Here is a 25703-nt window from a genome sequence, read left to right as displayed (position 1 = left end):
CCCTCGCACCATCCCTTAGGTGGTGGAAAAGAGGATGCTTGGCCCTTGTCTCTTGTGAGCACTGCTGGCTGCAGGTCTGATGACGTTAGTCTTGTCAGTCACATGGTATGTTTTGCCTTCTTCCTTGTATGACAGTTATTTGTGTACTTTCCTTATCGACCTTCTTGCTTATAAGCTCCCTGAGGGCTGAAATAATGTCTTAGTTTTTAGATCACCTAGTATGTACCAGTTATTTGTTGAATAACAAAAGAGTTATACTAGGTGCTGAATAAATGTTTGTTGAATGGAAGAATTAATAAGGGTATTCACGTGAGACTTTTCCAAAGCATATCAGAAGCTATGGCTTGCCTTTAGTCAATAAAGATATTAATAGTGATAGCTATATTTGTTAAGCATTTATAATGTGTCATGGACTGTGCTCTGCTTTACAACTATTTTCTCACTGATCATTCAACCTGATGAAGTAGGTCACAGTTATTTATCCCCATTTCACAGATGAGAAAAATGAGGCTTAAAGTGATTGAACAACTTGTTCGCAATTACTTAGCCAAGGACTGCATCCATTTACGTTATCTTTGATTATTCTCTTATGAAATGATTTGGACACATGGGCCAGTGGTACCAGGCAAATAGAGTCTTATTCTGCTAACCCGAAATGGTATATTAGCCCCTTTTAAAAACAGAATAATCAAGGACCATATTTGATTTTAGAGTATGGATATCTTTGGATTTATAGAGACCCAAATATCTTGAACGCCTTTGAAGGGTCTTTTAAAACATTTTCATTCATTTAATAAAAGTTTCTTGCTGTGAGGTGTTGTGGAGACAGAGATGGTCAAGTTACTTCAAGTCTAATGATTAAGTTGTGTAATCCGGTATACTGAGGGCTTAACCAGCTGTATGGAAAAAACACCATGACAGCTTGGAACAGACAGCCTCCAACTCTACCTGAGGTCAGTCTAGACAGCCTTCCCAGGGAGAAGGATATTTGAGAAGTGCCTCAAAGGGCAGCTAAGAAGGCAGTGGGGAAGCAGAGGCACAGTGACAACATGGGGGCGGGGGTAGAGTTCACACATGTCCAAAAAATAAAAGTTGGGTCCACTGAAGCCCCCAGTCATTCAGTTCTTTCTCTCTTTTTTTCCTCACTTCTTTCTTTCTTTCTTTCTTTCTTTCTTTCTTTCTTTCTTTCTTTCTTTCTTTCTTTCTTTCTTCCTTTCTTTCTTCCTTCCTTCCTTCCTTCCTTCCTTCCTTCCTTCCTTCCTTCCTTTCTTTCTTTCTTTCTTTTTCTTTCTTTCTTTCTTTCTTTCTTTCTTTCTTTCTTTCTTTCTTTCTTTTTCTTCCTTTTTTTCTTTCTTTCTTTCGCTTTTTAGGAAAAAGCATTTGGAGTTCCCAGGCTAGGGGTCTAATCAAACCTATAGCTACGGGCCTACGCCACAGCCACAGCAACGTGGGATCCAAGCCGTGTCTGCAACCTACACCACAGCTAACAGCAACAGATCCTTAACCCACTCAGCAAGGCCAGGGATTGAAGCGGAATCCTTATGGATTCTGGTCAGATTTGTTTTCACTGTGCCACAATGGGAACTCCCATTCAGTTCTTTCTTTAACTATCCTCAGTGAATGCAATGCATTATATATATATTTATATATTATAAATTTAAAATATATATTACTAAATATATGTTTTTAAAGTTTAAATTATAAATTTAAAATATAATTTATATTTTAAAGTATATATTAAATTATTTTAAAATTATTTTTGCTATATTTTAAAATAATTTGTATTTTAAAATACAGTTAAATTATATTTTAAAGTATTTTAAAATACAAATTAAAATATGATTGCATATGTATATTAATAAATATAATCAATATCTTATTAAATATATATTTTTTAAATAGTAAAGAAATCCAGGTGAAGATTTCTAAGTGCTTTTTAAACAGATAACCAGATACTTTTCTTCATTGAAAAATCCATACAACTAAACATAAAATATCCAGTTAAAACTAACCTTTGATGAATTTTGGTGGATTGATTGAGAGTAGTTAGTGGAGTTGACTAGAACACATTGCAAAGGGACTATTATGAGTTGGTGAGCTTCTTGTGCCACCGGTCTCAAAAGAACTAGGTGAGAGCAAGTGGATGGATCTGAGCAACTAAATCAGTTCATCCCAACTCCAAACCCAACCCCAGTGCCAATGTGGAAAGAGCAACTATACATCTGACTTTGAAAGACAGAATTATCAAATTGCCACTGGGAAATTGCAAATTTATACCATTTCTTTTTGGCCATTGTGAAGCAGTAAACTTAGAAATTAGAAAAAAACATTGCTATGGCTTTTGTTTCTTGAAGATAGTCTTTATACTGACTTAAACCCTCAGAGTTGGCAGAATGAGAAAAGTACAGATTTTTACGGAGTTTTTAAAGAGAATTACTTATGATGTTGATGTTTCCTTTCTCCACCAAATTTAATTAAAATTACATACTTGTGGAGTTCCCGTCGTGGCGCAGTGGTTAACGAATCCGACTAGGAACCATGAGGTTGTGGGTTTGATCCCTGCCCTTGCTCAGTGGGTTAAGGATCCGGCGTTGCCGTGAGCTGTGGTGTAGGTTGCAGACGCGGCTCGGATCCTGCGTTGCTATGGCTCTGGCGTAGGCCTGCGGCTACAGCTCCGATTAGACCCCTAGCCTGGGAACTTCCATATGCTGCGGAAGCGGCCCAAAGAAATAGCAAAAAGACAAAAAAAAAAAAAAAAAAAAAAAAAAAGTTACATACTTGTCATTCTTTTATATTTAAAGTTATACTAACCCTAATGTTTGAATTTTCTTTGTAAAGGAAAAACACCTTGTTGCCAATTTCCTTTCTGTTTTCAGGAATTTCTGACTGCCCTACCTCCAAATTATTTGGACACTTTTTCCTGCCGACAACTTTAATTTGCCTGTAATGTTATTTTTTAACAGATCTTTTCTTATGTCAGATATGAGCACTGCCTTAAATGCAAAAATGCATGTATAATCTGTTACAATCTTTACATGAGAACTAGTCCACATGAGCCAGAACAAATTGTTTTATACCTTTATAAATGATTAAATATCAATGAGTTGGTATAAATATTGATATATATAAATATGTATTTCTCAAAACATATTTATAGGTATTTATTTTCTGAAAGGCCCTAACTGTAAGATTTGGTACATGATCATTATTAGCATAAAATTTTTAAAGAAAGACTATTTGCTCCATATTTAACACTAAATAACTAATATAAATAATGTGTGGGTTGTAGGCTATATGAATTTTTAGTGAATGTTAGGTCTAATCCCCCTTAATAAGTTCAGTTGAAAAAAGCATGTTTCAGTTGAAGGAAGAATACACCACTTTCATGGTGCTCTAGCAAGTCAAAGGGCTTGTCCATTTTCTTGACATTGTATTTACTCAAAAGAGTTTATCTAAAGGGAAAGAGCAAGGTTGCAGGCAGCTTAGAACAATGTTGTAATTGTCACTAATTAAGTGCCCTCAGCTGTGTCTATACTGGGCCACTATTGACTCGCCTTACACACACTCAGCTGTGGGTAACCACACTAAAAATTCCTCCACTTATTACCTCCCTTGCTGTTCTTGTTTCTATGTGGTTTAATATTGACAAATAGGTCACAGTTGACATTCACCCTTTGTTTTGTGAAGAGGTAAATTGAGAATACAAGTATTCTCCCCTATTTTGAATTTTCTACACAGATAGTGGCTCAAAGTGGGGAAATACTGGCCCTTGCTCATGAGCTGAACTGATGAAATGATTCTGAGGGGCAGAAATTAAGAATAATCATGCTTGGGTTGGTGCCTCGCCAGTCCTAATGCGTCAACATACTCCAAACATGCTCTTTGTAACCCCGGCAAACAATCCCCAAAGCTTGAAGCCACCTGGTAGTTCAGCCAGCATTCTACAATCAACTAAGTGAACTGTGACCTAATCCATTCCTGGGATCTATTTGCATTACACTTTAAGCACCATAGTCTTCAGCCTTAGGGACCTATGGGAGTTGGCTTTTGTCACCTTGTTGTCATGTTTGTAAGCAGATGATGAAAGACTAGATGTGTGTTCTCAAACTGTAGTGGGCACATGAATCTCCTGGGCATCATATTAAATTCAGATCTGGATTCAGTAAGTCTACAGTGGGGACAAAAAGTTCCAACTGGCTCCTGGCTGCTGATCCAAGACTACATATTGAGGGCCAAAGAGCTAGCTGGTCTCTAGTGAGCCTGCCAACTCTGAGATTGTCTCATAAGGGCTTTGCTTGTGAAGTATACTTTATCTTAATCTATATATAAATAAATTCACAATCCATTGGGGTGTTTTTTTTTTTTTTGCAAATCATATCATTGGGTTTTATAATGCTAGTGAACAGGTAATGAATTAGGAACTGAATTTGGTTCTTGAACTATTTTCTAAAGTTTAAAAACATATAAATATAAAATAATAATAACTGTAGGAATTAGGAGCCAAGCCTATGTGCTCATGATTTTTTATCACCAATAAATACTAAATCGCAACAAAGTAGATGGCATTTTCATTATACTACAGCTGTAGAACTTCATAAGGCTGCATGAAGGACCCACTAGTATGAGTTATATCATTTTCTCTGCTGTGGGTAAATACACATTGTGAGAACAGAATGAGCTTTCAAATATTTATATGTGGAATGTTTCATGGATTTTGTTTTGATGCATTCGTTTTCTTCACGATACTCCTGAATTCAGGACATCTTAAATTTTTCTCAACTTTTGCCCCAAATTTTTCTCAACTTTTTTCTCCCATCTATCCCAATACCATCCCACTCACATTTTCCAAGACCAAATTAGATAGAATTTTACTGTGGAAAACTCTCCTTCTGCAATCTTTTTATGAAATTCAATTGAACAGGTAGGTTTCCAAGAACAGAAGAAATACAGTCACAGAATTTAAAAGCCTCTATGGTCTCTTGTTTCTTGGGATGTTATTTTAGCATCTGTGCTCAATTTCAAAATCAGCTTGACTATTTCATATTATAATCTTATCAATCTTGAATAACATTGTACATTTTGGTCTCTTGGTTTTATTGTACCAGTTGCTAAGCAATGCTATGGAAAATTTTAGTAAAAATATTCATTTAACACTTTTCTTTAAGAGATTAAATGCAATAGGAGCACATTTTAAAAAAATGAAAGCGTTTCCAATGTTGTTCAAAGCTTAATATGAAAGGATGGAGTAAAGGTTTATGCAGATAATGCATTCATGATTGAACTATTTGTGTATTAAATAATGGGTGTAAGACATAAATTAACTTAAGCTCTTGAAATTTATAGACGAATTCAAAAATGTAAATCTGCTCAGAAAAAAAGCTATTTATCTCATCCGTTTGTATGGTAATTGATGGTTCATAATGAAATAATCTGATGCATAGAATCCAGCTAAATTAGCCTGCCCATAATGTACTATCTTGAAGTGACTTCACATTCTCATTAGGGCCTTTCTAATTTCTAAAGCAAAATTAATGTAATTAGTGATCAAATCAATACATATTGATCATGAGTTTCTTCAATATGGCATGAAAATATCAGGTCAAAAAGAAAGGGCTTTTTAAAGTCATAGAATTAACATAAGAAATTTAGGTTTTGAAAAATGAAGCTTTGTGCTATTTTCCATAGTAGCTATTATTTATGGGAAGGTGGCAATCTTACTTTCAGGATTGTTTGGATGAAATTCAACATAATGTGCTACCTCACCCCTGCCCCCCAACACATCAATACTGTATTCATTGTCTATATGGATTTTTCTCCCCATAAATATCCAAAAGCAATTTTTTTCTCATGTGCAGAATTTCAGATGACTAATTACTCAAAAGCACTTTCTTCTTTTTCACATGCAAATATAAGCAGGATTCAGAGAGTACACCCCCACCCCTGCCAAATTATGGACCCAGTAAATGTACCCATGGTGGAGAGGGCTGGAGTTAAATGTATGCAAGAGGGGACTTGAGGCCCAGAATTAAAAAATCAAAACACATTTCTGGAAATCAAGGGACTGCTGCCTTTCTACATACTAATAAGCTTATTTCAGTGTGAAATAAAAATATACTTCCAAGAAAACAAAAGTGACTCAGTCCCAGAAGTCCCTCTCACCTTTAGCCAAATGGATTCTGAGATGTGGTTCTGCTGGCTGGTGTGAGGTGTGTATGCTGAACTGTCCTAACACTCAACTTCTCATTCTAAAAAGTCCCCAGATTACATGGATCCTGGGGGATATTTCTAAGTAAACTCAGAAAAAAAACATATTGTGGGGCCACATCTACCTTTGAGATCTTCCAAAAGCTAAGCTGGGGAGTGGACCAGATCCAAAGCTCTAAGACCCTGAACTGCACTTGTGGACAGTGAATTTGCTTTTGCATCCTGGGGATATGTTAGGGCATGAGCCACTTTTCCTAAGTCATATTTCATAACTGTGTTTCCAGAAGTTTTATGGCATGTGAATAAATTCTCTGTGATAAAATTCAGTTGCTTTGGTTTTTAAAAAAGGTAATGAATTTGAAGTTTTTCTTACAATTTTCACACCATATGAACACGAGTAAAGCTTTTCATGGTGTGTAAATTTATAAACTGTGATTGCTTAAATGAATGGCAGTGACAGGTGTACATTTTCTTTTGTTTGTAGACTGGTCCCATTGACTCAAAAGTGATTTCACAGATTATGGTTGAAGTTCAGATGCTTATTCTCTGCTATGAAACTCTTTGGTACTTCTGGTGAGGCAACTTGGTGGAACTGATTTAATGTTCTCACCAATGTCACCGTTTTTGAAATTAAAGAGTGTTGGTGAAAATAATAGATTTATATTTGCCAAATTTGAATTCTCTTGAGAGGAGCAGAACATGAGTTTATGTGTTTCTAGAATACCACTTTAAAAAGTGTTACTTTAAGTGTGCTCTACTGGCCCCTGGTACTGTGTGATGCTTTGGCAAAAAAAGGATTACATGGGGAAATATGAAATTTAGAAATGCCTGAGACTCTATTGTATTTGGGGTGGAATCTTACAATATACATTAGCATAATGAAGGCTCTGAGAACTCCTTCAGTAAAGGACTTAATATTCTTTAGCTCAACTTTTCCCAAATTAATTTTTGGTTTATCTCTTCTGAAACCTATTTCTTTTTTGGCCGCACCTGACACATGTGCGAGTTCCTGGGCCAGGGATCGAACCTGAGCCACAGGAGTGACCTGAGCTGCTGCAGTGACAATGTTGAATCCTTAATTTGCTGAGTCACATGGGAACTCTGAAATCTATTAATATCTCTTTCGATCTGCTTTAGTATGCTCTGATTTTGATTTGGAGAGGTTCAGGGAAGTTGTAAAATCTGAATTCTGGGGCTATGCTAAAGGACAAGGACCATTTCACATTTGATTTTGGCCAACAGGAAAGAGCTGGCAAATCCAGCTTAACAATATACTTCTCTCCCCGGTATTAATGTCTTGCTCTTTAACCTGAAACATTTCAGTCAAAACAGCCCTTTAAACAAAACACTAAAATAGATAACTGTTACCAGTACCACCTATTCTGCAATTTCCCACTTCCTGAGGAAAACATAAAATAGCTCTTTTAAAAAATTAACTAAATCACACATTTTTTCCTTTTTTTTTTTTTTTTTTTTTTGCTTTTCAGGGCTGAACCTCTGGCATATGAAGGTTCCCAGGCTAAGGGCTGAATTGGAGCTATAGCTGCCAGCCTATGCTATAGCCACAGAAACACCAGATCCAAGTCGCATCTTTGACCTACACCGTAGCTCATGGCAACGCCGGATTCTTAACCCACTAAGTGAGGCCTATGTCCATTACATCACTATTCACAATAGCCAAGACATGGAAACAACTAAATGTCCATTGACAGATGAATGATTAAGATGTGGTACATGTATACAATGGAATATTACTCAACCATAAAAGAACAAAATAATGCCATTTGTTGCAACATGGATACAACTAGAGATTATCATACTAAGTAAAGTAAGTCAGAAAGAGAAAGACAAAGACCATAGGATATTACTTACATGTGTAATCTAAAACATGGCATAAATGAACCTATCTGCAGAACAGACGCAAACTCATGGACATAGAGAACAGATTTGTAGTTGCCAAGGGGGGATGGCTGAGAGAGTGGGATGGACTAGGAGTTTGGGGTTAGTAGATGCAAACTATTACATTTAGAATGGGTAAGAAATGAGGTCCTACTGTATAGCCCAGGAAACTATTTCCCATCTCTTGGGATAGACCATGATGGAAGATAATATAAGAAAGGGAATGTATGTATATATAGAGAGATATCTCTCTCTCTCTCTCTGTATATATATATAGATAGATAGGTCACTTTGCTGTACAGCAGAAATTGGCACTACATTATAAAACCAATTATAATTTTAAAAAAATTCATTACCTTTTTAAAAAAAGTTTTCTCTCAAGACTGTAATCTGGTTTAAATGCTCCCTAATTTGTATTTCACAACTATTTTGCACATTCCTAGGATTCCTATCACCTTATGGTGTTTGTCTGTCTCTGTCCTTGCCAGGGTTCAAGTCTCAGTTTGCCCTACCTTGGGCAAGTTATTCAACCTCACTCTGCTTGGTTTTCTTTATCTTTAAAATGTGGATGGTAAGAGCACGTGCTTCACAGGGTTATTCTGAATAATAAAGAGTTGATATTTATAATGCACTTAGAAGAACTCCTAACGTATAATGTTCTATGGCTATTCAATCAGTTCTAACTTGGTCCTATCATATTGCTCCTCAAGCCTGTTTCCTTGAAGGTGCAAGTGAGCTATGTTGGAAGTGACCAGCACAGTACCTGGAACATACTACAGGCTCAGTGGACACCTCCAGGGCCACACATGTAATCCATTGTGAGTGCCCATGAAAAGTTCTAGACAGAGCAGGCGTGAACATACACTACAGACATGCCCGAGAGCAACTTCTTGGGACCTTGTGCTTCTGAGCTCTCTTTTACTGCACATCTGTAGTGGTCATCAGTGGCCCACTTTAGTTAAGTTATATCACCCCAGGCTTTTGTTGCATCTCACATAGAGATGGGTATATGTGTGCCTGTATGGGAGACATGAAAACAGTAGGGAAAGCCCAATCCCGTGTTTCCTCAACCTTTTCTCTCCCAAGCTTCGACATTTTGGAATATAGATAAGAAGAGACCTTCAGATTGGAGGTGGGAAGGAGGCCCATGTTTAATGGCGTTGAAATAGGAGGTGAAACTAAACTCACCATTGCTTATTTATGGCTGTGGTTATTTCTCTGTGGGGTATCCCAGAGGGTTACTTTCCTGTTGTTAATTGGAACTTCTAAGCCATTTTTATTTACAAAGTGTTTTACAGTCATTGGTATTGATGACTTATAATTCCCCCCTGAGTTAGGTGTCAGGATGAGGCATTGACACGGCTCCACTCTCAGGAAGCTGAGACGTGAGGGTGGATAAATCTGCTCCCTCCCTCACGGCGGCAGCCCTGGGGCTCCTGGGCTGCTTTGTTTTGGCTCCTCCGAGATAGAGATAGAGATGCCAATGCTGGATACCTTCTCCATGTGCTCTCCTAGCAGTTGTGATTGGATTCCTGAATAAAGGGTCTTTTCAGGAGGGACTGAGAGAAAGAGTGACACAGAATCCACTTAGCAATGATTTCCCTCCTTCTGTTCTCCGTTAAAATGCATTGTCCTCACAACTGTATGTCCTTCGGCACACTTATTTTGTTTTTTAAAGAAGTAAGACGAATAACTGCCTGTTTATTGTGAGATTTGTAGTGCCAGTCATGACAAGCATAAGGATAGTAACACTTTTGCCAGCAGGGTGCTTATCTGTTTTACTAGTTCAGAAGGACTTGATTGATGTGAAAGACCAAGGTCTCAGTAAAGATAATTTAGCCATTTCCATACAGTTTATGCTTGTGTTGCTTGTATCCTGCAGGGGAGTCCCAGGGGGCGGCTTCGTTGACCTTCCCTCTAAAAGGTAACACATAGGAGATTCCTAAAGGAACCATCGTCTAACAAGACTAATGATGGCTTCCATGCCTATTATCATTCAGAGACATAGAAAGAGGCTTTAGAAATGCAGTACCACATTCCTCCCTTGATGTTCCACATGATCTATTAAGGCGTTATGTGGCAGATAAATTAATCATTAAAAACTTACTGTTAAGTCTTTACAAATAATAACCAGGTGTACCTTGATTATCTTAGATCTCAATATATATTTTTCTGTCACTAAACACATGATACAGAGCAGTTTGTTTTACTGACAACTAATCTGAGGGACTCAAAGAAAGGAAGCTATTTTCTTCCAGTATTTTTTCTGCCTTAAAAAAAAAAAAAGTTAGAAGGGCTACAAAGAAGTTCTTCACTCTGCAGTAGCTCATGACAGCCAGAATCACTTTTTCATATTGCTTTGCTGGGGTGTGAGTATGAAGCATCTTCACTGTTTATTATTCCAGCTCTCCTCCCATTTGATTTATTTCACTGCTACTTAGTATTTAAAAGTTTGAACCAAGGGACACGCTCAACATCTTGTGTGAATTAGGTGTTCCATGATACACTGGATTCCTCTTAATGCCATCACTTTGGATGGAGGTGGATTTTTTCTTTATAATGTATTTTTTGTCACATTAACCACTTCCAGAGCTGACATTTTCTACATTTCAAAAAGAAAAAAGTTACATGAAATAATATAAATACAATAAGCAAGATAGATTATATAAGGCAAATAAAAATGCATTATGACAGAGGACAGATTAGTATCATAAATAATTTAATCATTTTCTATTAAGAAAAATACTTGAATGATTTAATATACCTCTGGGGAAACGTGCGTGAATAGAACTTATTTGAGTAACTGCTGAATTCAGGAATAGCACCAGGAATGTGGTGAGAGAGATGGGTGATGATAGGAGAGGAAAAGTGTTCTTCAGCAGACAGTAGGTTTGGTTTCATAAAGAAGTGGAAGGAAGGAAAGAAGGAAGGAAGGAGGGAAGGATGGAAGGAAGGAAGGAAGAGGGAGGGGAGGGAAGGATGGAGGGAGGAAGGAAGTTTGGTTGAAGTCCTTGTTCACACTGTAGATCTCTACAATCTACTCCATTAAATCAAGTGGATTTTTATTGAATGTTATTTTAGAGAAATACAGTTTTTAATTTGGCATTTCAAAATTTAATTTGAAAATAATTTCTTGGTAGCTGTGTGAATTTTCTTTGTATTCTGTCACATCTTAAGGATGACTTTATGGCAAGGTATCAAAACATGGGGATCACTTGGGGGAATTAAGATTGTTTTTTCTGGTTTACTGAATACAATATATGTAAAAAGAATGTATTCAACTCTCAGTTCTGAGCAACTGGTGATGATAAATGCATTTTTACTTTTTAGAAGTTTATGCTAAGGAAATTCTCTTGTGGTGCACTGGGTTGAGTTACTGCAATGGCTCGGGTGGCTGCTGTGGCACAGGTTCAATCCCCGAATTGGGAACTTCATGCAGTGGGCATGGCCAAAAAAAAAAAAAAAACCATTTCTGTTGAACATTATTAACAGGAAGCAAAAAATAACTATGTCTTCATGAAGATGCCAATTATAACAATTTACTTGGGAGCTTGCAATATTTGGGGGGTGATCATATATCTCAATGTCATCTTTAAAATAGAAATGATTCTTGAAGGGTCTAATGGCTATTACTAACTATGATTATAGCTAAAACGTATCAAGTATACTATATGTCAACTGTTCTGTGTTTTACATGTGCTACCTCATTTTACCATTATAACATCATAACCTAGTAGATGTGATTTTTCCCTGTTTATAGATAAGAAACCGAGGCAAAGCAAGATGAAGGCAATTGCCCAAGAACAAATGGCTGGTGAGCTGTAGAGCAGTGATGGATGAGATGATGTACATTCTCTGCTAAATAAATTATAAGGCCTCGATGATGTAAGTTTTATTCTTTCTTCATAAGACTGTCAGAGCAACCAATACCACCGTGGCATTTTATAATGATAAAACCTGAGGTCCAGAGAAGTTAAGAGATTTACCTAAGGTCACACAGCAGATTAGTGATAAACAGGAAGAGCTCTTTTGAACCATACTGTGTTGTCTGAATTGGGCTTGTTTGGCAGCCTACACTAGACCAGGGTTGTGCCAGGAGTGAATGGGTCCCAATCAAAGAGCATAAATGAAGGGGATTTGGTTTAAAAAAAAACTCATCCCTCTCTTTATCTGAATGCAAGGCACACTTGGGCGTGAGTAAGTGCATGAGTCAGGACTAGCTGAAGGCACATTTCTGGAGAAAAAAATTTTTCTTGGGTATGATCCCCACTTCCTACCACTGCCTCCTTGTCCTTTTTATGTTCTATACATGTCTCTGATTCAGATTCCTAACGCTTATGCTGTCTGAAGTCCAGTCCCTTACAAAGCTGTCTATTTTAAAGTGTTAGTACCTTAATAATTCCTTTCTGCAGATTTAAAAAGAGACCAGCTAAAAAAGAACATTGCATGCTGATCTGCTAAGTAGTGTAGCATCTAGGGAGATAAAATAATTTAACATAAAAGGAGTTTCGAAGTATTCTTCCATTCAGATAATTTAAACAACCAACTTTTCCAGGTGTGAATATGCCTCACCTAAAAAAGATAATAACAATTTTCAGAAGAACACTGACAATATGAATAATAGTACATATTTATTTAAGGCTACCTATCTTTGAGATGCTCAACCATGGTCAGATTTTAAAAACAAAAACAACTCTATCTTGGACTATTATCCAATATACTATCCCTTCCCCCATTAAAATCCCTAGAGATAATATGAAAGCATAGGGAAGTTATTTTCTAAAGGAGTAAAATCAAAGCAAAAAAGGGAACTTTCCCAATTCCCTTTGCCTGAGCTGTTATGCTGATTTATTTAGTAATAGTTGCATGGACGGGTGTAGATGTTGGGAATACACAACTCTTGGACCTCAGACTGAAGCAATTTTTTGGAGTTCTTAGGCTTCTGGGCTAGTCTGACTAAACAGTAGTTTTCTAGGTTTTTGTTTTGTTTTGTTTTTTCTCTCTAAATGTTTGAGCCTTCAGGTGGAGAACACAGACTCACAAACAAACACCTTTTATCCTTTTTTGTCTTTCTAAACTCAGTGAAAAGAAAATGGAGGATTCCTCTCCAAAGAGGCAAGTAATTTCTCCTTACTACCTGAATAATGTGGTCAGATTTAGTAAAGAAAAATACAGGATACCCATTTCAATTTGAATTTCAGGTAAAGAATGACTTTTTTGGTATAAGTGTATCCCATAAAATACTTGTATATCCCATATTTTACCTGGCAACTCTAAAGAAGTACTCAGCCCATTCCTGATGGAAAGGGGATGTGGGTACTGTTCTAGCAACCTGAGGGTCCACATGGAAAGTGCGCCTCCTCAGGGCTGAAGAGAAACAGCACTTCTGCCCACAGATCTCTGTTCTGCAATGATAGAGGCACAATCCCAGTGTATGCTGTTGTCTCAGGCTGCACTGGAGCGATGGTCTTGGGTCTTCGTCATTTAGAGGACTCAGTTCATGCTAGCGAAGTGCACGGGCATTCAGGAACCAGACCACTGAGGCAAAAGTAACCCATCAATCCTTTTACACTATATCGATGGAAGCCACTCTTACATTTTGAGTATGGCATTGATGTCTGTATTCAAACTGCTGAGTTGTAATCCAGTTGCATTACCTGGATTATATTCAAGATCTGAAGCTTCATGTAATTGAGGCCATAATTTGCTGACTAAAAAATATTATTACAAAGTAGCATTTGTTGTGAGGCCCCCTGCTCAGTCCCCCAAAGGGGATTTTCCCAGGTACCCCTCCCAACTCTGTGGTAACCACGCCAGAATCATTTGTCCTTCTCAGTCTTGGTTTTCTGGCCACTTTTAGATGAAGTATAGGAAATAAAGCCATTTGAGGGATAAGATTTAGCTGAATGATATTATAACTAGAAGTCAGGAGAGATGACTCGTCCAGCAAGGACTCAAATGAAAATTGGTGCTGATTTTTTTTTTTTTAATGGTAAAGCAGTTCTCAGAGTAATATTTTTAGTCCCACTCCTGGTTATTTAAGATTTTTTTAAAATGTAAATTGGCAGAAGACCCAAAATATAATGATTTTAAATGAACAACATGGGAAAAAAAAACCCTCAAAATGTCACCCTTATTTTTTTTAAAATCTGGCAAGTTATTTTACCCAAAGAAAAGAAATGAGCACAAATTGTGATGAAGACCCTTGACCTGTAGTTTGAATAATAAGATTCTGATAAATCGATACAGTAAAAGCCATGCTAGAAACATTAAACAAAAGAGAACACCAAAGAACTGGTATATGAGAAGGCATTTGCTCAGCATAGCTGTTTTCAATTGCTGAGCATTCTTCTCTGGCAGCACAAGAAGGGCGCCTAGTGACCCCTAGCTGAAGGAGTCTATAGAGCTTAGCGCCCTTCCCCCACCGGACAGACCCTTGACGTTCTGGTCTCCTCTGCCCCTGAACTCCATTCACTCCAGGGAGATAGTGGCTCTCCAGGCGGCAAAGGACACCGATGATGCCAGCTTTTTGTGCCAGCAATTCATGTCTTTTGTGTGTTTTAACAGTCAAAACTCACATCTTCTTGTCTCTTTTTTTAATGATTTGTTTCTCTTCAGTACTTATATCCAAAAGGAAGATAAGCAGAGTGGTAAAGTGATCCAGAGCCTCTAATGACACAGTGATGAGGCACGAGGAACCTGCATTGCTTCCTGGGAATCAATTGCATCCTGAGTCAGGACCTGGGGAAGCAGCTGGTGTATATGCAGTTTTTCATCAGTGGCTTCCAGGCCATGGTTTCATTAATATACTAGAAATTAAGATGGGGTCTATATGGGAAAAGGTTTTTTTTTTTTAAATCTTGCAAGAAAACACACCACAATGGGTTTTTGAGTGAAGGACTATGCTGATTTTTTTAATTGATATTTGCCCTAATTTTAAAATGTTCTAAAATAAACATATATATATATATATCACATATGTCTTTATAAGTAAAAAATAATTGAATAGACTATTTCATCAAGCAAAAGGAATTCTGGTTTGTATATCCTGAGTCTATGTCTCTCATTAGGTTTCAGGCATTCAGTATAAACTAAGAGTTTGTGTCTTAAGCTATCAATAAGCTATTTTCCAAATCTAGACAAAAATGGGACCCAGGGCCATCACTGGGAAAAGATACAGTTCAAATGTCCTTAACAAATCGCCTTGTCACCTTTGTGAGCTCCCATTGCAGAATCAATTCAGCTATATTATCGCCTAATACCGGTTCCTATACATCAAAGACCTAAAGCAGAACACAGCTTAAGCTGCAGAGACTGACTCCCCACTCCTGCTGCCCTAGGTGAAGGATGTAAATGGGTGTGCCTCTTGAATTAAGATGGAAAGCTGGCTTTAAACCACTTGGACTGAGCCAGCTTGCAGCAAACTATGGGAGAACTGAAGAATCAACATGGAAGTCACTTTCAAACATGCAGAAATGGATCCCACCAATGAAATGCAAAACAGTGGAAGGTAATGAATTGTCCAAATCTATCCATTCTCCTTTTCCTCTTGAGTACCACGGAATCTTCATGGGGAAGTCAGGGACCACATGTATTTTTTCCTTAGAAGTGCCTGGCACATAGGAAATACTCACTGAATTTCTCTTGAATGAATGAGTTGTGAGACCAATTCAAAATTAAACATCAAATCTGAACAGAATTTGTGTAGATGAGGAAACTCAGGTTAAGATGTCTACAGCACAACCTTCAGGACCAGGGTGGTCACTCAGTAAACGCCAGATGGATGCTCCCCTATAGAACTCAGTAGAGTCTGCTTTCTAGAAATCTGTGCACTTTACTGTAGGATGGTATTTATCAAACAGCGGCATTTGTGCCTTTAGAGCTGTCAATACATGATTGTTTAAAGAAATAAAGTTAAAAGTTCTAGCACCAAGTAAGTTTGGGAAATGCTGCTGACATTATTCTCTCCTTAGGAATATTCTACTTACCAAGCATTTGAGAAGTACAGCAGCAAAACAAGTTGATTAAACATTTCAAAAAATATTTTCAACCTTATGCAAGTTATATATGCACATAGTTCTATAATGTTTGTTAGGAAAAATAGCAATTGCTCATCCCCGCTTCCCATTTCCTGCTTCCCAGAGGCACTGATTGATTCTTTGGGTATTTATTTCAATACCTCTAAAGGGCCTGAAACAACCACTTACACCACTACTTTGTGAGTTTTGGGTTTTAGGTATTATCTCTTGACTTTGGCAATGGATGTGTTGGGGAAAGGGCTCAGGCAGTGCCAGGAGCATCAAACGGTGAAGACTAGAACCCCACAGGTGGAGGAACTGGCAGCATATGGAGAGGTGTGCTTGGGCCAGGTGTGGCCAGACATATCAAGTCCTGCAGTTGGTGTGATCCTGCAGAGAGCTCACTCTCCAAGGGCTCAGGCTGAGCTGTCCTCCAGGTGAGTGCACATCCTTGTTTACCTCCTTTCCCTGCCTTATTCTGCTTCCCTGTCTCCCTTTTCCTGGGAGCTCCTCCTCAATAAATCAGAGGTACACGAATTTATGTTTCAGGCTCTGCTTCCAGGGGACCTGATCTAAGACAATCATCATCCTAGAGATTCCTTTCACCTTCCTCTTGATTTGGCTCTGTCATTTTCTGAAACTGTGTTTTCCTCCTTCTTGGTTAAAGGCATCCTTTTGTAATTTCCTGAGAAAATTGCATGTAAGATAAATTTTTAGTTCTTGAATGACTTAAAATATTTTACTCTACTGTCACACATGATCAATAGTTTAGCTTAGAGCAGAGTTTTATATCGGAAACCCTTTCCATAAGAAATTTAAAGACTGGGCTCCATTATATCTGATTTCCAGTGCTGCTGTTGAGAAGTCTGGGGACCTTCTGATTCCTGAAGCCTCTTTCTGCTACCTTATTTCCTCATTGGATTTTCTTAGGAACTCTTATCCTCTCTATTGTTCTGCAGTTTCTCAGCAGTGTGGCTTGATGGGGTCTACTTTTATTTACTGTGATGTGTATACCATGAGCACTTTCAATCTGGTGACTTCTGTACTTTAATTTTAGGAAATTTTCTTGAATTATTTCTTAGAAAATTGTTATACCCTTAGTTTTTTCTCTTCTCTCATTCTGTTATCCCTATTATTGGAAAGTTGAAATTCTTGGATTGAATCTTTTTAAAAAAATCTTTATTTTATGATTTTTACTTTTTCCATTATAGTTGATTTACAGTGTTCTGTCAATTTTTACTGTACAGCAAAGTGGCCCAGTCATATGTATATATTCCCTGTGCTATACAGCAGGAACTCATTGCTTATCATCCCAAATCCAGTAGTTTGCATCTATTAACCCCAGACTCCCAGTCCATCCCCCTCCCTCCCCTTCCCCCTTGACAACCACAAGTATATTCTTTATGTCCACGTGTTTCTTTTCTGTAGAAAGGTTCATTTGTGCCAAATATTAGATTCCAGATATACGTGATATCATACGATATTTGCCTTTCTCTTTCTGACTTCACTTAGTATGAGAATCACTAGTTCCATCTATGTTGCTGCAAATGGCATTATTTTGTTCTTTTTATGGCTGAGTAGTATTCTACTGTGTATATATACCACATCTTTTTAATCTATTCATCTGCCAATGGACATTTAGGTTTTATCCATGTCTTGGCTATTGTGAATAGTGCTGCAATGAACATACGGTGCATGCATCTTTTTCAATGAAAGTTTTGTCTGGATATATGCCCAAGAGTGGGATTGGTGGGTCATATGTTAGTTCTACATTTAGTTTTCTGAGGAACCTCCATACTGTTTTCCATAGTGGTTGTACCAAGTTACATTCCCACCAACAGTGTAGGAGGGTACCTTTTTCTCCACACCCTCTCCAGTATTTGTTAAAATCTTTTTCTCTTACCATCTTTTGCTCTATTTTCTGAGAGACTATTTTTCAATTTTATCCTCCATATTTCACTGAATTTTTAAATTTCTGCAATCATATTTTTAATTTTAAGAGACAGAACTATCTCTATTCCATTTTAATGGTATCCTTCTGTTTAATGAACTCAACATATTTATCTTATTTATCTGAAGAATTAATGATACTTAAAATTTTTTTCTTGTGAAGTTTCTATATTTTCTCCAGATATTTTTTTATTGTTGTCATTATTATTTTGGTTGCTTTCTCTGTCATTTATGATAGCTCAGGTATCCCTCAGATTTTTAGTAATCTTTGTTGACCTCCTAACTTTAAGAATAAAGCTCTAAAAAGCTGTTTGGTATCTCCTTGTGCTTGGGAAGAGCTCTTACAGCTCAGTAGTTCTTCGTAGGGTTACTGGGTTGTGCTGTTTCATCAGGTAAGTATCTTATAGTATTATATTGCTTAATGTATATGTTCAGCTGTATGTTACAGAGAATTGAAAGGAGAACAGCCTAAACAAGGGAAAATCTTATTTATATCTAATGCAGGTCTGGGCTTAGTAGAGAATTTGAGAGTGTCCAGGACCCAAGCACCCTCTAGTTTGCTGCTCCACCATCTTGAGGATGCTACACTGCATGGTCCGAGAAGGCTCAGCACCGTGTCTACATTCTAGTCACTAAGAGAAGGGAAGGAAGGGAGGAAGGATATATATATCCCATTCCTGTAAGTAGTATGTATAACATTGCTAGCATCTCACTGACCAGAAGTATCACCGCATCTCATGGCAAAGGAGGTTAGGAAATGTGAAATCTTTTAAATCTACATATAGCCATGTGTCTAATTAAAAATTATATTACTATGGAAGAAGGGAGGTATGGATATTAGGAGATAACTTGAAGACTCTGCCACAGTCAGTACCTTTAGAACAATTCTCTTGGGCTAGTGAAATCCCACAGAAAAGATTCTTCCTAAATCTTGACTAGAAAATTATAAGCCTAGTTGTCAGAGTTCTAGGCATTGAATGAGACGAAAAATTGGGATGGGCTAGTGCTTGTAGTGGTGACTGGGTCTCATGATATAATGTGTAAAGTTTTATTCACTCATGCCACACATTATCTCATCCAAAGACCAGCTCTCCAGAAGCAATCTAGATTTTGGCTCAGGGTTTGGAGGTTAGCTGACTGGGTTCTTGAACAGTAAATTGTTTTTCTGCATGAGTGAGAAGGGCTGCAAATCTAATTTTCAACTAATCTTTGTGTTTTCAGTCCCCTTTTCACTGCTAGTTCCAGAGATAGTTGTCTCCAGCTTCTTAGTATAATAGAAATTGGGCTGCTTCTCAGATTTCCTCACTCTTAACTTAGGATTAAGCTTTCTCAAGTCCCCTAAGTCATTAACCACTTATTCATCTGCTCTACAGCTTCTAAAATTTTGTTTTTATTGACTTCTCACCCATGTTCTCTGTCTGATAGGTTTAAACTTAAAAAAAATTGCTTACTTTTCTTAGTGGGAAGAAACAGAAATAACTGGAGAGAGTCAACCCATCATCTTTAACCTAAAATATAAATTGTTCTTTACAGCCATTTATTTTAATACCTCACTACTTTTATTCTCAGAACATCTATTAACATTTCCCATGGAAAATAAAAGACTGATGAGATGATGATGGTGATATGAAGTGATGATGATAGCCAACATCTATTGAATTCTTACTGGTTTATAGGCTGTGTCATAGATACTTCACCTTTTATTGCCAAGACTGACATGAAAACCAGTTTTGTAGACATTACTGCCCTTAAACCAGACACGCAAGGTTCTTGCACCAGGCCCCAAGCTCAAGGGGCCTCTCCCTTTGGAAATGTCTTCTTTGACAATTTTTAAGACCTCTTTGGAGACTTGGAACCAACAAGCACTGGCAGTGCCACTCAGATGCTTTACAAACTCTAATTAGGATCCATATGAGCCTTGGATCCTGTTTCTCTCATTTAGGGTACACTTGGACCTTCTATCCATGTGTGAAGTTGACCAGATGCCCTGAGGAGCTCTGCAGCTTGCACCAGAAGAATTATTCCAGGGCCTATTAGCCAGCCTGGTACCAGAAGGCTACCTTTGGGAACTGATCCAGCTGTCTGGCACATCATTTTTTCACAGAATTGTGTGGGATTAGATCAGAAGAATGGGGTTGATGTGCTGTGGTGACTTTCATTAGGGACAGTCTTAATGTACACTGATTATGCAATAAACAAAAAGTATATTCCTCTTCTCTATAATTATTAAATCTTCATTGATCCATCACTGTAACTTACACAGGCCTGTGAAGATTCTTTTTTTTTTTAGGGGCACATCTGCAGCATATGGAAGTTCCTGGGCTGGGGGCCACAGCCATAGCAACGCCAGATCTGAACCTCATCTGCAAACTACACCACACCTTGTGGCAATGCTGGGTCTTTAACCCACTGGGTGAGGACAGGGATAGACTAACCTGCATCCTCACAGAGGCTTTGTTGTGTTCTTGACCTGCAGAGCCACACAGGAACTCCAAGAGTCTTCATCTTGTGTACAACTGAGTAAGAGTCACCATAAGCTGGCATATCAACTGCAAGTCTTACTCAGAGTACACAAAAAAATGTGAGTGATAACTCATTTTATTGGTATATTAAACTTACCATTTGGAATTTTACCACGTAAAATTATCTTTCAGCTGTGTCTCCTCTTGAACTCTGTAGGCAGCAATTGCTTAATTCCTAGGATATTTTCTACCTCAACATAGACTGCCCCTCTGACTTCCACGCTGCCACCAGTGAGGAAGATAAGCAGGGGACTTGTGGGATCTGCTGGATTTCAGTTGGTTCTGATCAATGGGTATCCTTGCAATACCAGTAATTATATGTCTGAACATCAACTCTTATTACTTCATTTGTTTCCCTGCTCTTGTTGCAGTGATATAACTAAAGGTCAAATAGACGAAGTGATTTGCAGTAAATGGCAGAAAAGGGGTGTTACCCTGGGGCTGTCTGACTACAATTTGCCTGCCAGACTGTACTCTACCACCTCTAAGATCAAAAAACACTGATGCATTTTCCCCTTACAAGAGTTCAGTGCATTCCAATTAAAGTGGTTATCTTGTTGTATTATATTTGTATTATAAATATTCTGATAATTCTATGTAGCTGCAATCTCTAAAAAAGAGAATTAAATAGGTGCATATTCAATGGCACAAGATTCAGAGCATGGTTAAATTAAACAGTGCTTAGGCTTCTGATTCACCACAAAGTGGGTGCAAATTCCAGAAAATCACTTCAACTTCCCGAGGTAATTTCCTCATCTGTAAAAGGAAATATACTATCTATCTTAGGAATTAATAGTGAAGATGAATGCAACTACATGGATGAGTCATAGTGACTGTACACAGTAGGCACTCAGTGAATGTATCTTGTCTTCCCCAATTCCCAACATACTCATTTAAGGACATGGATGATTCTGATTTACAGACCTTTCTAGAGAAACCAACCTCTGACTCTCAACATATACCCTTGAGTGCTATCAAGGAGATATAAAATGAAAGAATCAGGGACATAATATAATTGTGTCATGCTTTCACATCTTTTCTTACCTAGCTTTGCCAAAAGGTTTAATTCCATGACAGACTTGATTTTATAGAAAATTTGTTGAGGATAGCCTATGGCTCAGACTCTGTTTTTCAATGTTCAGATCTGGGAACAAGCAGAGAAAAAAAAAATCACAAAAATTTGTTGAAGATAAGCTTCAAAACTTTAAGGAAAGAAAAACATTTTAATACCTGGAATTTTAGAGATCTACCTTGGGAGCTATTTTGAGCATGAGGTCACTATGAGAGCAAAATGTATTTTTATGATAATTCAACTCTTGGTAAGTTTGCAAAGGCAAAGTTGGAGAGTTGTTTTGAGATCCAAGTGCCCAGATTTGCAGGCAGCAGCTGGCTAGTATTATTCTCACTTTTCTGAGCACAATAGACACATAGTAACAAGCTAATTTGTGAATACTAACCTTGGAAGAAGACCAAGCAGAGAGTCCGCTGCTCTTCACGGACATCTGAATTGCCCTCTTCCCTTTCCCACCAACCCTGTCCATGTGCAGAATGCACTCTACCAGTCACCAGGGCTGTGGGAGAAGCCTTTGTGCGTCTGTGCTCCATTGTCTTTCCACATCAAATATGAAGGTCAATTCTTCAGGGAGCTCTCTGCTCCCCCAAGGCCTGGCCACATGTGGAGAGGACAGAGTCACCACTCTGTGGATCCTATCTGGGAAAACACTCTTGATCAATGTTTCCTTTATGAACAACACTATTTTAATGTTGGGTAAAAACTGGACAGAAACCTTGGCGGGGGTGGGGCTTATATTGGAGCTAAATTACGTGTATTCTTGGACCCTTTCCATGGGAAATTAACTGCACATTTTTATTTTTAAGATAAATTTTCCCAGTTCATCCTCATTCTTAATATCTAAGCCTTCGTACGCCAGCCACAGCCACATTACTTTACCCTCAGAAGTAAAAACATATTCATGTTCACGATGATTACATTGCGACTATAATTTAATGAACAAAAAAGATATTCTGGAAGAAAGAACTATAACACTCTATCAGTGTTGTAGAGTTAGAAATTTTCTTTTAATTTGTGGTTCTCACATACACTTTCTATATAGCAAATAAGTTCTGCAAATGCCACTCAATAGACCTAAAGTTAGGATTAAATAGAACATAGTATCTTCTGATTTAAATAGAATATAGTATCTACAGATTAAAATATAATGAGGTTACGCATTTCCTCATTAGTCCTTTCATAAGAGAAACAGAAAAATGAAAATTAAACTCTGCTAACAAGATATTGGTTTTTGGCTATGCATCTTTTGAAAAAAAAATAAGGGAAATTATAAATCAAATCAGCTTTTAAACTCATAATGGAATCATGCTTACTTGAAATGTATTTCCATGCATAAGCTCAAAAGACTGTCCATAACATCATCCAGCGAAGACAAGAGTTGGAATGGAAACAATCCAAATGTCCATCAACAGATGATTGGATTCGGAAGATGTGGTATATATACACAATGGAATACTACTCAGCCATAAAAAAGGATGACATAATGCCATTTGCAGCAACATGGATGGAACTAGAGAATCTCATACTGAGTGAAATGAGCTAGAAAGACAAATACAAATACCATATGATATCACTTATAACTGGAATCTAATATCCAGCACAAATGAACATCTCCTCAGAAAAGAAAATCATGGACTTGGAGAAGAGACTTGTGGTTGCCTGATAGGAGGGGGAGGGAGTGGGAGGGATCGGGAGCTTGGGCTTATCAGACACAACTTAGAATAGATTTATAAGGAGATCCTGCTGAATAGCATTGAGAACTATGTCTAGATACTCATGTTGCAACAGAAGAAACGGTGGGGGAAAAACTGTAATTGTAATGTATACATGTAAGGATAACCTGACCCCCTTGCTGTACAGTGGGAAAATAAAAAAAAATAAAAAAAGACAAGAGTTGGAGAGAAAACTGTTGTGCAGGTGGCTAAACACATATATATTTCAAGACAGGACAACAGATGTGGAACAGTTACTCTTTATCTGTAAGGAAAGGGGACTCTGTCTTTGAAATTATTTATAAGCTCCTTCATGATTAGGTCTAATATTTTTTCTTTTGGGTAAATAAAACTAAGCATCGATGATCAGAATTTTAAAATATATCTTGATTTGTAACAACAACATTCCCATATATCAGTTTATCAAATTGCTTCATATTTTAATCCTAGCGAGATTCATATGGGTCCTATTAGGTACAATAGTTATAGGAAACATCTACCAGATATTTACGATGTGCCAGGTACCACTCTAAGTATTTTGGGTCATTTGATGCTCACAACTATCTTCAGAGGTAGATCATATTCTTGTCCTTACTTTGCAAAGCTCAGAGAGGTTATTAACATGCCCAAGATCACACCACTAATAAACGGTGTTGCCCAGATTCAAACACCAGTACTCCGACTCCAGAACCTGCACTTGGCTAAACCATCACATTGTATACTAGTGTTCATAAAACAAAACATTGACTCTTTCAGGTGTGCATCTTATGAAATGGGTGACAGTTTTTGCCTTAAAAGGGAATACCCCCTGAGCAATGAGCTTATCAGTCAGGATAGGCTTGGCTAAATTGTGGAGACTGAAGGACACAATAACATTACATGCCTAAGGCAGGGGACACAACAACATTACATGCCTAAGGCAGGTCAGCAAGAGGCTTTGCTCCCCACAGCTAGTTAGGGACCTCGATGTCAGCTTTCTCTGGCAGCAGAGAGGCTGTGGCAGGGGCACAGCAATTATTAAACGCCTCAGCACAGAAGTCTCACGTTGGACTTCTGCTCACATCTAACTGGATGGAACTAGTCCATTGACCTCACTGACCTGCAAAGCTGTTGATAAATGTGAGCTTTGGGTAGAAAAAAAAACCTTAGAAAAAGACAGTTGGAATCAAAGAGGAATAAAAAGATCATAAAGAAGCATTTATCTATTCTAAGTGCTTATAGAAATTTAGGAGATATGGTATGTCCAAACTTCAGCAAAGCCTGCAACAGCAGGATCAAGGGACAAAACAGGCATGGCATAACTTTTCTGTCTCGTATTTCCCAGCCTCCTTGTAGATTAAAGTTTGCTGTTGCTGATTCTGCCCGTGGAACATGAGTGGAAGTGACATATGTGACTCCTAGGCTGAGTTAGCTAAAGATTAGGTGTGACTTTCTTCACCTTCTCTTTCTCTTTTCTGCCAGCAGGATGATGCCAGGGGGACCATAAAATGACAAGATGGTGGAGCCACAAGATGAAAGCAGCGTGACTCCCTAATCACCCCTTTGAAGTGAGGAATTCAAACCTCATCAAAATGAGATGTAAACAAGAATAAACCCTGATTATATTAAATTTGGGGGTTGTTTACATCTGAAAAACATTTAAGAATTTTAGTTTGCCAGCTAAAGTTTATACACACCAACTAAAAGGATGCTTCCTAGTCTTAACTTCTCAGCAACATTCAACCCCCAGCACTCCCTCCTAATGGAAACACTGACTGCCCTCGGCTTCTGTGATGCAGCACCTTCTAGGTTTTCCTCCTATCTTGCTAGCTGCTCCTTTCTCTGTCTTTTGTTGCATCCTCTTCCCAGGGGCTATTCCTCATTGAGTTTCTCAAGGTTCAGGGCTCCAACCATTCCTCTTTCCATTTGATGTTCTTTTATACTGATTCAATTACCATCTATATGCAGAAGACTCCCAAATTTATGTCACTACCCGAGAACACGCTTCTGAGCTTCAGACACACACAATCAAACTTCCCGCTTGCTATGACTTTGTGGACTTTTCAACACCTCTTCTTACAAAACTGCACTTGTAATCTTTCTCCCCAAATCTGGCTCTCTTCCAGAGTCTCCTACCTCAGTAAACGGCATAGCTCCCCTCCAGTCACACAAGACAGGAGCTGTAAGTCCTTCCTCACCCTTATTGCCCCTTCTCTCCCCCACCTGATATGATCCATTACCAAACTCTACTCATTTTCCTTTTAAACATTTCTCCACTCCATCTTCTTCCTCCAGCTCCACCTGCCCACTCTGCCTTTATCTCTTACCTGTGCTCCTGTAGTCATCT

General features: G+C 38.0%; 1 protein-coding gene across 5 annotated transcripts in view; it reads left to right on the top strand.

The window, feature by feature from the left end:
• LOC146406133 (uncharacterized) overlaps positions 1 to 23551 on the top strand; it is a 196805-nt gene extending 173254 nt beyond the window's left edge. For 2 of the 5 annotated variants that reach the window (XR_014806454.1, XR_014806453.1), the window contains 5 exons: positions 11864 to 11988; positions 13186 to 15613; positions 16340 to 16558; positions 18576 to 18750; positions 20014 to 20294. Coding sequence is in view for 2 of the 5 variants with exons in the window: in XM_084961327.1 (XP_084817453.1) it covers positions 15552 to 15613; positions 16340 to 16558; positions 18576 to 18627 (333 nt within the window). In the remaining 3 variants the exon portion in view is untranslated. Of the gene's footprint in view, positions 1 to 11863; positions 11989 to 13185; positions 15614 to 16339; positions 16559 to 18575; positions 20295 to 23002 lie in introns of those variants that run through there. The other 3 variants (XR_014806456.1, XM_084961327.1, XM_084961336.1) reach the window with 3 other exon arrangements.
• Positions 23552 to 25703: the final 2152 nt, after the last annotated feature.

The sequence above is a fragment of the Sus scrofa genome, chromosome 1 (genome assembly GCF_054392235.1).
Source record: "Sus scrofa isolate SSC_HxYL_T2T_F1_AM1 chromosome 1, Sscrofa_HxYL_maternal_Yorkshire_Landrace_v2.0, whole genome shotgun sequence".
NCBI classification, from domain to species: Eukaryota; Metazoa; Chordata; class Mammalia; order Artiodactyla; family Suidae; genus Sus; species Sus scrofa.
The sequence above is the reverse complement of the archived record's forward strand: the minus strand, read 5'-3'. Positions and strand labels throughout refer to the sequence as shown.